Source organism: Stigmatopora argus, chromosome 5 (genome assembly GCF_051989625.1).
Source record: "Stigmatopora argus isolate UIUO_Sarg chromosome 5, RoL_Sarg_1.0, whole genome shotgun sequence".
NCBI lineage: Eukaryota > Metazoa > Chordata > Actinopteri > Syngnathiformes > Syngnathidae > Stigmatopora > Stigmatopora argus.
The window spans coordinates 6,051,915-6,064,759 of NC_135391.1; the positions used below are offsets into that span (position 1 = coordinate 6,051,915).

The 12,845-nt window shown below is 37.9% G+C and overlaps 1 protein-coding gene across 1 annotated transcript; it reads left to right on the plus strand.

Moving 5' to 3' along the window:
• Positions 1-622: 622 nt before the first annotated feature.
• Positions 623-12,057, plus strand: ift81 (intraflagellar transport 81 homolog). Its single transcript, XM_077600768.1, has 18 exons — positions 623-1,215; positions 1,290-1,393; positions 1,459-1,639; positions 1,718-1,807; positions 2,077-2,142; positions 2,466-2,576; positions 3,290-3,374; positions 3,645-3,808; positions 3,887-3,982; positions 4,106-4,252; positions 7,431-7,580; positions 8,970-9,098; positions 9,246-9,335; positions 9,810-9,896; positions 10,006-10,077; positions 10,394-10,479; positions 11,156-11,201; positions 11,295-12,057. The coding sequence occupies exons 1-18, from the start codon at positions 1,072-1,074 to the stop codon at positions 11,475-11,477; spliced, it is 2,031 nt and encodes a 676-aa protein (XP_077456894.1). The 5' UTR covers positions 623-1,071; the 3' UTR covers positions 11,478-12,057.
• The last annotated feature ends 788 nt before the right edge of the window (positions 12,058-12,845 follow it).

The window sequence follows — 12,845 nt, forward strand, 5'->3', positions numbered from 1 at the left end:
GCAACAAAGTTAAAAAAGACTATGATTCAAAGCTTACTTTATTTAACAATTGCGACTTGGAGGAAATCACGCGTTTTCCAAGCAACGTGGTGGGTGTAAAGACATTTTTTCAAGTTGCCTACCTTTGATATTGTTGGAGGCAGGGGTGTTTTAATAGCATTAATAGTTTTAACATCGAGAACTTTTATTCACCTTCTCTTTCGCCACAATAAAGTCTGTAAGCCCTCCACTCTGATTAGGGAACAACATCACGCTGTGTACGGATTTAAAACTCCCAAAATGTTTCAATTTAAAACAGGCTTTGACGTCGCCACCTTACGTTCAAAAGTTAACTCACACAACGTTTTTCGTTCACTAAAATGTGAGATAAATTGGCTGTTGTGCATCGGTTTTTATTTCATTTAATGGAAAATAAAAATATGTATATATATTTTTTTGTGAGTAGAGAGAGGGAAAGCTATACATAATTTAAAAACTGCTGCAAAGCATCGTTCCGATTGGCTACCAACCCAGAACACTTTTCTAGTATCCACGGCAACTGTACTAACGCGGAATGATATTGGTGCATTCTAGTTTCACTGGAAAGTCAGGATTTTCAGCTACATCCCAGTGAAGACAGGTGGAGAGAGATAAATGGGTGAATGGGTAGCTCTAAAAGTGAAATCAGACCCTTTTATGGTTTACCGTGTGATTTTTTACATATTCTAGAGCTATGGTATATTATGTGATACGCAGAACGTTGTATTATATCCTAACCATCTTATTGATGCGTTTGCGAGTCCTATGTCAAGCCTCGTATTTCATAAACCCTTGTTTTGGAGGTGCCAGCACTTGTATTTTAATACACGTAGTGGTACGCATGATGTTAAGCGTAAAAGACGCCTGTGAAGACAAAAATAATAGCCATACATATTGAAGTTATAGATTTTCCGACAACGTTATTTCATCTGAACGCACCATTTGCATTTCGAGTCAGGAACGTAGCAGAGTAGCTTAGCTTAGCCAACGACAGAAGCAAAAATTGCGAAAGGTTTATAACGACTTTATAAAGTCGCCTGCAATTGAAACACGATGAGCGAGCAACTCAAATTTATTGTTGAACAATTGAACAAAGACCCGTTCAGGAAAAACTTTAATCTCATCACATTTGACTCCCTGGAACCGATGCAGCTGCTCCAGATCTTAAATGACGTTTTAGCTGAAATAGACCCTAAGGTAAGCAATGTGCCTTTTAGAACCTGTTTTTAAACCATGCCAGTTTGCAATTCATAAATCAGTCTTATTTTCAGCAAGCTGTTGATATTCGCGAGGAAATGCCCGAACAAACTGCGAAGAGAATGTGTGCTCTCCTCGGGATGCTGAAATACAAACCACCTGGCAACCAGACAGACTTGTAAGTTTTTATTCATGCACAATTTAATTTGTCAGATTCAATATTTATACCATGTTTCGCTTTAGGAGCAGTTTCAGACAGGGTCTTGTGGTAGGCAGCAAACCTGCGGTCCATCCCATCCTGCACTGGCTTCTGCAGAGGGTCCCAGAACTAAAGAAGAGAGCTTACTTGGCTCGCTTTCTTGTAAAACTTGACGTTCCTGCAGAGTTCCTGGCGGATGACGTTATCACGGATACATATCACCAGGTTTTCATCACCCAAACTCACTATAAATGCGTGAAAAGTCTATGTCGAAGGAACTAACACAAATATGTACATTCCTAGTATGAAGAACTGGTGGAAGGATTTAAGACCAGTCATAAGGAATGTGAGATGCTCAGAACATCAGGCTTTTTCACTGCAGAAATCAGAAGGGTAAGTACAAACTTTGAATGAAATTGCCGTGAAATTGTGATCAATTTTAACATCACCATTACATACCTGTCAACCTCTGCCGATAACTGCCCTTATAAATGATTATGATTCCCCTTACAAACCCCAAAAAAACCGTACAAACACCGTACGAGTCGTACGGTGTTTGTAAGGCCATTATTGTTAACCTCCCATGACTTGGCGTCCACATGTGTGGACATCACATTTTTGGTAAGGAGACCCTATGCAGTATTTTTGTTGTTTCTTAACAGGACATAAGTGCAATGGAGGAGGAGAAGGGGCCATTAATTAAACGTGTGGAAAGGTTGAAGAAGAGGGTGAGTCAACTCTCGCAATGGGCTATTGGTTCTCGTAAGGCTCATAAGGCTTTAGGAATCTCGGAGGAATGAAATCCTAATCCTCGTCATATATTACTATCTTCTTTAGTAAATCTTGACAGCGATGTGACAGCGTGTAAAGTTGCTTTAACAAGCCAGCAAAGTAATGAGCTGTTGATCTTACTTACTACATCCAAGTCATTCCAAAAGGTTAAACCTGATCTATGAGAATGTTGCATGTTTATTTTTGGGAGCTGCTGTCCATCTTTAGATAGGAAGGGGTCCTTACAGATATCCCTAAAGTGGACTTGTCTCTCCTCTAGGTGGAGTCAGTGTCCAACCATCAACAAATGCTGGAGCAAGCCAGACAGTTGAGAGTTGAAAAGAAGAGAGAAGAGAATTTGGCCAACCAGAAGCAAGAACAGAAGAACCAAGTAAAACTTTAGCAGTTTTAATTTCAAATCGTTTTCACCCTTCATAACGAACCAAATGCTGTGATGTTTTGTATAGACTACTTCTGTTACTTTAACTCACTTCAGGAATCAATTATAGTGTTGGAAAAGACATTTTTGGATAAAAAAAAAGAATCATCACAGTCGAAACGTATTGACGTCCATCCTGCCCTGCCATATCCTTGTCTTTCCTTTCATTCCTCTTGATTATCTATCACCGTATATAAAGTAAAAAAGAAGGAAAAAGATAGACTCGAGCTCATCAAAATGTGTTGACTGTTATACAGAAATTATAATTGTTAATTAAATAGCTTTAGGGTTGTACAGGCGTGTACAAATATTTTTCTTAAGAACTGCTTGTGCAAAGTTTCTTAACATTCAAATTATTTTTAACATGTTCTCAAAATTGCTTAGTTACACCCATTTCACAAACATTCATATTTAATGTTACATTACTTGTGAAATGTTATGTACTATATGCCACTTCTCTAATATTAGATAATTAAATTCTGCTCACAGATTCAATATATTTTGTATATATATTTTCAGCTTCTTTTTTAAAATAACCACCAAAAGTACTGTGTAGGTGCCCTACATACACTTTATTCTTTTATAATGAATATTGTTTTGTATGCGCTCAACACAATTAACATCAATTATTCTCATAAATAGTAAAAATTGTCCACTTTTTTCAGCTCTTTCAGGCAGAGCAAAGGCTGCAGAGGTTGCAACAACAGTTAAAGGACATGAGACAGGCTGCAGCTGATGCCAGTCCAGATAGTAAGTATTTCCCTGTACTGTTGGGGGGGGTACACTGCAGTTTTATGGGATTATTAATAGAACTCCTATAAAATGTATTGAACCTTTATTTAACCAGATAAAACCCATTGAGATCAAGATCTCTTTCACAAGGGTGACCTGAGTTCGTGTTTATTTTTGCCTCGCTAACACTGGTGCCTGAGTGCAGTGCCAAAAAGAAGGAACTTTCTAATGTCTAGTATATTCCACTTAATTTTTTTTTCCCAAATCGAGAAACATTGCTTTTTCCAGGCTTAATGAAGAGACTTGAAGAGGAGATCAAGATAAATTCCTACATGGTTTCGGAGAAACTTCCTAAAGAATTGGAAGTTCTCAGGCGTACTGTTCAGTATCTTCAAAAAGTCGCATCAGAACCCGCTATGGGTCACGGTGATCTACTGGAGTTGGGGGACAAGGTCAGGCTGCCGTGAGGTTTGATTTTTTTTAATTTTTGTACCTTTGGTAGATGTTGACGCCACTCTTATTTTTGGCAGATTAAAGAAGTGGACTCTCAGATAAACCAGCTGATCGAGAAGAAGATGATGAGAAGTGACCCTATTGATGACAAGCTGACCCTCTACAGGCAGCAGGTGCCTGTTTAGGATTTTTTTTGAATTTACTATCCCAAATTTGTGAAGTTTTTGTAATGTGGACTGATCCTGGAAAGTTAGACTCTAACTGATTGCATTTTCATTGTGACACAACTCCCTCAGGCCTCTATCATCATCCGTAAGAAGGAAGCAAAAGCTGAAGAGCTTCAGGAAGCGAGGGAGGAGTTAGTAACTGGGGAGCGGGAGCTGAAACAGAAAACCAACCAAGCAATGACCTCTAATGGGGAACAGGTCATCCGGGGTGACGAGGTACCTTTTTTTTGCATTTGTTTACAACAGCCACAATTGAATAGGAAAATTTATTTTATTTATTTTTTTATAGGGCAAACACAATGTTTAGAGATGAGTTGGAAGAGATAAAAAAATACACTTCAGCAATGTTCCCTCTAAGCTGTGCGTGTACTCAATTGCGCAGTACTCTCGTCTTCTCTGCGCACAGCAAATCATATGGAGCGCACAGCAAATCATATGGAGCGCACAAAATAAAATCCCTTTTTTTTTTTTAGCTGTGAGGCCGACGCGCGAACCACTAATCTGCCGGGCCGCCCATTCATAGATATTAATCATTACATTGTATTATTACTAAATTATTTATGTGTAGTAGACATGCACCTGCTAATGGCAGGTGTGATACTGGTGTGTGCCCATAGCGAGCAATGATGATGTTGCTCACACCAGTACTCAGTGTGCTCAGGGAGGTTGTCTTTCTGCCCAGACAAACAAAAAATTGGAGGGAACATTGCACTTCAGTGTATTCCTTTTTGAATGGGATAATATTATCACTTATATTATTGTTTTGTGTGTGTATATAGTTCAACCACAGACTAGCAAAAATATCTACTTCTAGTTGTGTCCAAACTTGGACTGCTCAGTGTCTTAACAGTACTCATCCCTTTTCCCTACTCTCCCCCACATTCCCATAAAGATCTTTAAATAGAATCCAACTGAGAAAATCCAGAACGAGAAACTCTACTGGAAAAAAAAAGCCTGGAAGTCGCACTTTCCCTAAATCTTTAGTTTACTCGCTTATGTCAACGGAGTACTTTAAATAAACTTGCAGGGCTATAAAGTTTGTTCTTTATTTTATTCCATGACAGCAAATTTCCAATCTTGAGGCCGTAATGTCTTTTTTATGAATGTAGTTTTGGGTTACACTGACAGGGAAACGAAAGCATTTTGTCGATTTGTCAGCTTACAGAAAATATAAAGGTTCAGTTTGACTTGGCACGTACACAGCGTGAAGCCCAATTGGATCTCTGCATGAAACCCTCAGTCAAACCCACGTGCGCTATATTGCAGCACCCGACAAGTGAATCCCCATCGTGTTAGTCCTTTAGTACAGGGAAGTGGCTGCTAATCAACCTCAGATAATTGGGTTTTATACACTATGACAGCTTTGACAGATCTATCAACTCTATTTATAGCGTTATTTATAACCACAGTCCCTCCATGAAAATGCTACTGAAGCCAAAATGTTGCAGGCAATTTTACAGCCTGTCTTTAATGACAACACATTTTCTCTGATCTTGCCTGTGTTCTGTAAGGCCCAAAATGGTAATTTTTTTCGGGAGTCCACAAATCCTTGCCCTGAGAGGATGCTGTTATTATTTGTTGACCGTGCACATTTTTTATGCACTGTTTGCTTTGACACTTGACTCGTCTGATCTGCTACTGTGGCAGAAAAAGGCCAAAGTTTCTCCGATTAGTTCTGCATTGTAGACATTTCAATGTAGCATATGGGATCAGTTTTAAAACGCAGCAGATAGACAGCTTTTTGGGGCTCAACGTGCATTTTTGCAATTTCTTAGGCATTCCATCAATTTGGTTAAAACATCAGATTGCTTTCGTATTAGGAAGAAAACAGCTATTCTTCCTGCCTCAGACAAATATACAAATACTGTACCAGTTAACACAATGTCCCAACTCCATTTAAATTGGATTGTTCATTACCGTAATAACAAATGAATGGATAACAACAGGTTAATAGATTTCTGTTAACATGCCTTAAAATAGTTATTCAGATAACAAAAGCCTAAACAACACAACATAACTTGCAAACTCTTGATCTCTCCTCAAATCATCTTTAGGTCTGTAAAAGCGACTTTGTCAGCTTATCTTACAATCATTACCAAATCCATGTAAGTTTTCAAATGGATTTTAATTGTACACACAAATATGGAAGATATAGAATTTCACTAATTGTTCAGTGTAATTAGTTTTTCAATTGTTGACCAGTCCGTGACAACCTCTCGTTCATTTCTAAAGCGATGATGAGCAATTACTTGTCCTAACAAAGAGGGTCCTTAATCCTCAAGGTTGGTAAAGTTAATGGAAAATCTTCTTATCAGACTCCCCATAGTTGAGGCCATCAGCCACAGTGGAGATGACCACTTTATCAGCGGTATTTTCCATCCTCTTGCTTGTGTCATCACCCTCCACCCAACAGTCGGACTGCTGAAAGAACAACCAGATCGCACTGCTTATACATCCCGCATTTATTTGAACGATTCATTCTTCTCTTCATTTCCAATTGGTCAAAAGTGCAACGGGTGAGCCGCCCGTTTGGTAACAGCATACCTTTTGGGAACACGCTGTCATGCACACACACTATGGAGTATTATTCTGCCCTGTTAAGACCTCTCTCAGCCACGACTGTCCTTGATGTCCTAAAATACACATAGAATCTACTCTCTGAACCATCACCCCCACCCACTCTCTCTCGCATGAAGCTTCTCGGGTCCCCAAAGGACATGAAGCACATTCTGTGTTTTCTGGGACTGTTCTCCTGTGTCCTTGTTCATTTATAGCTGCTCTTCATTGTGCAGGAGCTTCACCGTGTCCCGGTAGACACAGACACTCTGTGTGGGGCCCAATTGAACATCCACTTGCAGCAGTGATTCTGTCAGATGGAGTTATTTGTCGGACGGAGCCCGACAGATCGAGTGACAATTCCAGATTAGGGCATGGGCCCTAGGGCCCTCGTCTGCTGTTTTTTTTTAAACCCTTTCCTTTCATAACCTTTATCTAGGCGTTGAACAGTTATATCCAGTTGAGAGATGAATTATAAACAATGATTTTGGAGCTATTAAGGTCATTCCAGACTTGGAAGACGCACTACTTTTAGTCCCACTACTGTTGATTAACCCGGTTTACAAGGCGATGGTGTCATTTTCATGACATGATTTAATATTATGTTTACAATATTGGACAATTCTAGTAACAGGGTTTTAAATTCAAACTAAGATAAAGTTTTTATCTTGAGCAGTGCTGATCTGTTGTTGTTTTTTTACTCAGAAACTGCATGTTTTGTATTTGGATTTTATTTAAAATGTGAAGGGCGGGGCCTAAAATGTCCTCCATTTCTGTAATGACCCAATAGTGACTGTTGACTGGTATCAAATGTTTTGACTTTTTTTTTCACCTGTAGTTAAAACGTTTGGTGGCGAAACTGCGAAGCAAGGGTACCGTGTACAAGAAGAAACGGCAAGAAATCGCCGAACTGAAAGCAGAGTATGGCGTTCTCCAACGGACCGAGGAGATTCTCAAGCAAAGGAATGAGGTGGTCCAAGAGAAACTGGTAACTACAAATAAGAGGAACTTTACTCAACCATTTTTTTATCACTCCCACATTTTCTTGCATTGTATGGCAGCTAAATTGCTCTTGAGCAAGGCACTCCTGACTCACTGTACAGTGAGCGCTGCACATTGACTCCCTCGGTCTTCATTTGATCTCCCCGTTCACGCTGCCCGTGTTAACATTGGCGTGCTGGAAGCTTCCTGGAAATTGCTTCACACCTCTTTGTGGTCCCAGCGCCTGACTTGTTGATAGGCTGCCCGAAAGAAGTCATGCAGAATTGCTATTTGCGACAGCTGCATCTGCTACCTCTGCTCTTTCGGCATCCCTCATTGGGAGTTGTTAAGCTATGACACTTTTTAGTCGCATCATTTGGATGTGACGAGTTAGTAGCACACTTGTTCTGCAGGAGGAGCAGAAGACCCAAGGCCTGATTTGTGTGCCTGTGCAAAAATGGGTGGAAACCTCATTTCAAAGAGATGAAGAAGCTGTTTTAGTAACACGGTTCAACTAGATTGAGTTATTTTTTTTAATCCTCAGTTTTCATACATCTGCTGTCTAATCACATGACTAGATTAGATTAGATAACTTTATTCATCTCATAGTCGGAAAATTTCATTGTCACAGTAGCAAGAGGGTGAGAATACAGGAAGATACATTTTAGACATAAATAAATAGGTAATAAATAAATAAATAAGCGTGTTGCTGAAAATTTTAAATATATATATATATATACATACATATATATACACATACATACATACACATACATATACATATATATATATATATATATATATATATATATATATAAATATACATATACATACACATACATATATATAAATATACATATACATACATACACATAGATGTACATTTATACATACGTTTGGTCTTAAAGTAGCAGGCCACGTGAAAAATGGGAAAACGCAGAAAATGGGGGAATACACTAGTCAAAATTAAATTGCGATGTTCATCATCACTTTTATTGCTATCCAAAATTAAAACTATCGGGCCACTAAAATGCGTCATCCTGCCAACACAGAAACAATAACTCCAAAATATATACCCACAGAAGTTGACTTTATTTTATTTTTCAACAGAGAGCACTTGTGAAAGAAAAGACTGCCTTTTCTGTTCTTTTGATTAAAATCTCCAATGTTTATTAGACTCAAAAGCTGTAGTCAAAACACCATTTCTTCCATGTGGTCTTCCTACTGATCTCCGTGCTAAATTCATGAAATTGATTCTGAATAGATGCGGTGTAAAAATAGATGATGAGTCGTAGGAAAGATACTAAGTGCAATAGTAAAATTGTGCAGTATTTGCCTTTTCATGCCTTTTTTTGTTATTCCTTTGTTTACATGTTGATCTCTTTTGTTGTTTTAGCAAATTGTGGAAGCGGAGAAGGGTATCTCGGGCTACAGTAACACTCAGGAGGAACTAGAGAGAGTGTCAGCCATCAAGAGTGAACTAGATGAAAAGAAGGGACGGACATTGGATGATATGTCTGAAATGGTAAGTTATTCTAGATGGAATAAAGCACCCTGAGGAATGCAATAATGACATTGTTTGATTGCGTATACTATAATTATATACATTTACTGTTTGTCATATGAATTTGAGGATTTTTTTTAAAACATTCTGACTGGTTTGTTTTCATAGGTGAAACAATTAAATTCAATGATAGCGGAGAAGAAGTCGGCTGTTGCTCCAATTATAAAAGAGCTGAGGTCACTGAGGCAGCAGTGTCAGGTGAGCGTAACTTCTCAGAAAATATTGTACTTGGTGTCCATTGTAAAAACATTTGAATGAAGATAACTCTCACAAAATGCAAAAAAAAGTCTTGTTATGAATGAAAATGTTTCACAATTACAGACTTGTGTTTCAAATCATTTAGTATTTGTCTCTTACTGTGACGGGGCACTTTAACAATCATTTACATGATCCAGAAATAAAATGCTTGATGGGAAAGACCCACCCGCATTGCTCGGCTAAAGGCTGGGGATTAAATTTTCCTACATGTGTTCCATCTTCTGCTTCACTAGTCAACCAATCAAATACTGCAACCTGAGGACAGAAATAAACTTTGTAAGAGGACATTGTTGGTCAAGATGCTTAAAGTAATTCTGAGTTTCCAGGGGTACTATTATTGCACGGTGTTTGAATCATCTTGTTCTTTTTTTGGGTGAAATATGTGACGTCCAATTTTTTTATCATATGCACCAGGTGTTAAATCAGGAATATGAAGAAAAGAAAACCCAGTATGAAAGTTGTGCTGCTGGTCTAGAGAGTAACAGATCTAAATTGGAGCAGGTATAGTTTTGTTGTATATTGTACTAAAAATGGTCATTTGCCCTCATTTTTTTCCCTCAAAAATGTGGGATTGTCTGACAGTAACATTTATTTTTATTCCTTTTCTCAGGAAGTAAAATCATTGAGAGAGGAAACAGCACATGAAGAAAACAGATATCATTCCATCAACTGCAAGTCAGAGGCAAGAATAAGAAGCCCAAGTGACAAAATGCAGTATAAATGTGAACATATTAACATCAAATGAGAACATTTACAGCACAAACCTACTGCACTAATGAATTTCAATGAATCTTTCAAAATGCTTGCACACATGCGCTTCATATTGGGGTGTGAAAGATTGAAATATCTGAAAAGCAGAAATTGGCGGCTACGATGCCTCAAATGCACCATCCAAAAACATTTCATGATCGGTTAAAAGGAATTTAGGGAAGTGTTTCCACAGCTTTTAACCGCAAATAGGAAAGAGCTTCTGACTTTACTCTGTCTGTCTTTCATAGATTATTGAAATGCAAATACAGCGTGCGGCAGAGGAGATGAAGGCTTACGTGTCCTCTGATGTTCAGGAGAGAAAAAAAGCCATCAGGTGAGGACGCTGTGTCAAACCGACCAATGGGTTGAAAGAAGAATAACCTTTTGTCCCCTCATAGAGCTCATCTTACTTCACAATCAGTTGAGCTTCTGCCAGTTCGTTATTTTATTCCAGATAGATAGATGAGAAATTTCTTACCGCTCATGATGCTACCAAAATATGATTTACGGCAAGGGTGTCAGACTCGGGTTCGCAGGCCGCGTTAATGTCAACTCGATTTCATGTGGGCCAGACCATTTTAGATATAATATTTAGATTTTTTTTATATAAATGGATTAATAGAACTGGATTAAAATCCCTGAATATTCAGTTTTTTATAGATCTAAAACAATGTTTATTTTAGCTTTTTTTTTTCAATATATTTTTAGATTTTACAAAATGATTTTTGAACTAAAACCACTGAAAAATTGATTAAAAAATTACAATTATTGATTTAAAAGGGGAAAAATCAGTAAATTTAATATATATCTATACTCTTCATTTTAATTTAATCCTAAAACAGAAAGTCGGCACTCATGATTTACTTTCCCCGGACACATAAAATGATGCGGCGGGCCAGATTTGGCCCCCGGGCTGCCACTTTGACACCTGAATTACGGTTTATGAGAAAACACACTGAAAACACATTTAAGTGTGTTTTGATCTGAATGTGAATGTTTGTTGTTTGTAGGGAAACGTACATGAAGAACATCGCAGAGCAAGAGTTACTGGGCAAGGTGAGCTATCTAGAGACCATTTTTCGCAGTGGTTAGATAGGGAATTGATGTTTAAAATGACAAATGAACCTTTTGCCTCCATGTGGACCGCAGAAGTTACGTGAGAAGCAGAAGCTGGTGAGGGAAAACCACAGTGCTAACATGGAGCAGATGAAAATGTGGCAAGATTTGGAGCAACTGATGGAGTGCAAGAAACAGTGCTTCATAAGAGTGCAGAATGAAGCATCTGTTGGTCAGGTCATCCAAGAAGGAGGAGAAGATAGGCTCGTGCTGTGAGGGCTGACCTGACTTTTATAAGTACACATGAATCTATTTTATATGTGGAATGAGAAGGCCTTACTTGCATCTTTCATTGTAATGGGAAATCGAGACTGGAACCGTGAGCTCAGCAGTATATTTTGTAATAAGGTTTAAGAAGATTTTTTTTTTACGTGTCTCACTAGATGTATATATATTTATATACGTTCTTATCTTTAATATGCTTTAAATCCAAGTGTCCAGCGATAGCGGCACGCATACTGTTGGACACGATCAACTATTTATAGCAGGAATACATGACCTTGGACTGCATTTCTCACCAATTTTGGAGATAACTGGAGCCATGTATACAATCAGATAGAATTTATGTATTTTTGAGATATTACATAGTGTTTGTCGAAAGTTTTAGCTGGCCATGTTTATTTGGAATGATGGAAAACCTTTTTTTTAGTTCTGACTGCTCTTTATGATTATATAAGGGTGTAGAATCCAAAACGGACTTGAGTTTTTCTCTATCATGTCAAGTTTTTTTCTCTACAGCTTAAATGGTTACTAAAACTTACTAAAATAATAGTGGTAAATAAATATTGCACTAATTGACTGTTTCTTTTGTATGTTATTACCATACATGTGGATATTTTATTATTATTTTGATAAAACAGACACATAAAGTACATTAAAAAAAACTTCCCCTGATCCAGAAAAATTGAGAACTGCTTTGAAATCTGCATTTAGAAATTTGTTAAAAACAGCTGACTCAACAAAATTATGTTCCTCGGAGTTATGTAAAAGAATGTTGGACTCTTGACTTTCGTAATTAAGAAATGTAACATTTTTAATTAAAATATATTTTTTAAATCAAATATTTTGATGACTGAAAAAGTTAAACAATCCATCCAGACAAAATTGTATCTTTGGACGTACACTTTAAACCCATCATCTGTCATAGCGCAGACATATTTTGATACTGATGTTCATGCCTATTATTTTAAAACACTAGCTGGACAAAATTCAGGTGCTTGTAACTTGATTTGTTCCCATTTTTGACTCATGTTTCATATTCCAAGTATAATGGCGGTTTTGGAATATCCTTTTTCTAATCTTCTGATGACAGTCAATGTATGAGGGTCTTGTGCCAAACAGCCTTTGTACGCATGGATGTCCAACTGTGGAGTATGGCGTTATTTTTAAAGCATCTTCGTCTAAGGGCCTTACTGGGCTGTGACAACAGACGCTGCACGTCATCCCTGTCAAGTTACATGCAATGATAGCCCTTGAAGAGCACGCCTGGGGCAAAAGGTTATCTAAATGTCAATCAGCAATACTGCTTTGTTTAACCCTTTCTACGTCACTCATTGAACTGTGCTAGACGTCCAATCCATTTTG

Coding starts and splice junctions, on each gene's coding strand:
- ift81 (XM_077600768.1), top strand. CDS start 1,072: ATGAGCGAGCAACTCAAATTTATTGTTGAACAATTGAACAAAGACCCG. Junction 3,375..3,644: donor AGCTGATGCCAGTCCAGATA/GTAAGTATTTCC, acceptor TGCTTTTTCCAG/GCTTAATGAAGAGACTTGAA. Junction 10,480..11,155: donor GAGAGAAAAAAAGCCATCAG/GTGAGGACGCTG, acceptor TGTTGTTTGTAG/GGAAACGTACATGAAGAACA.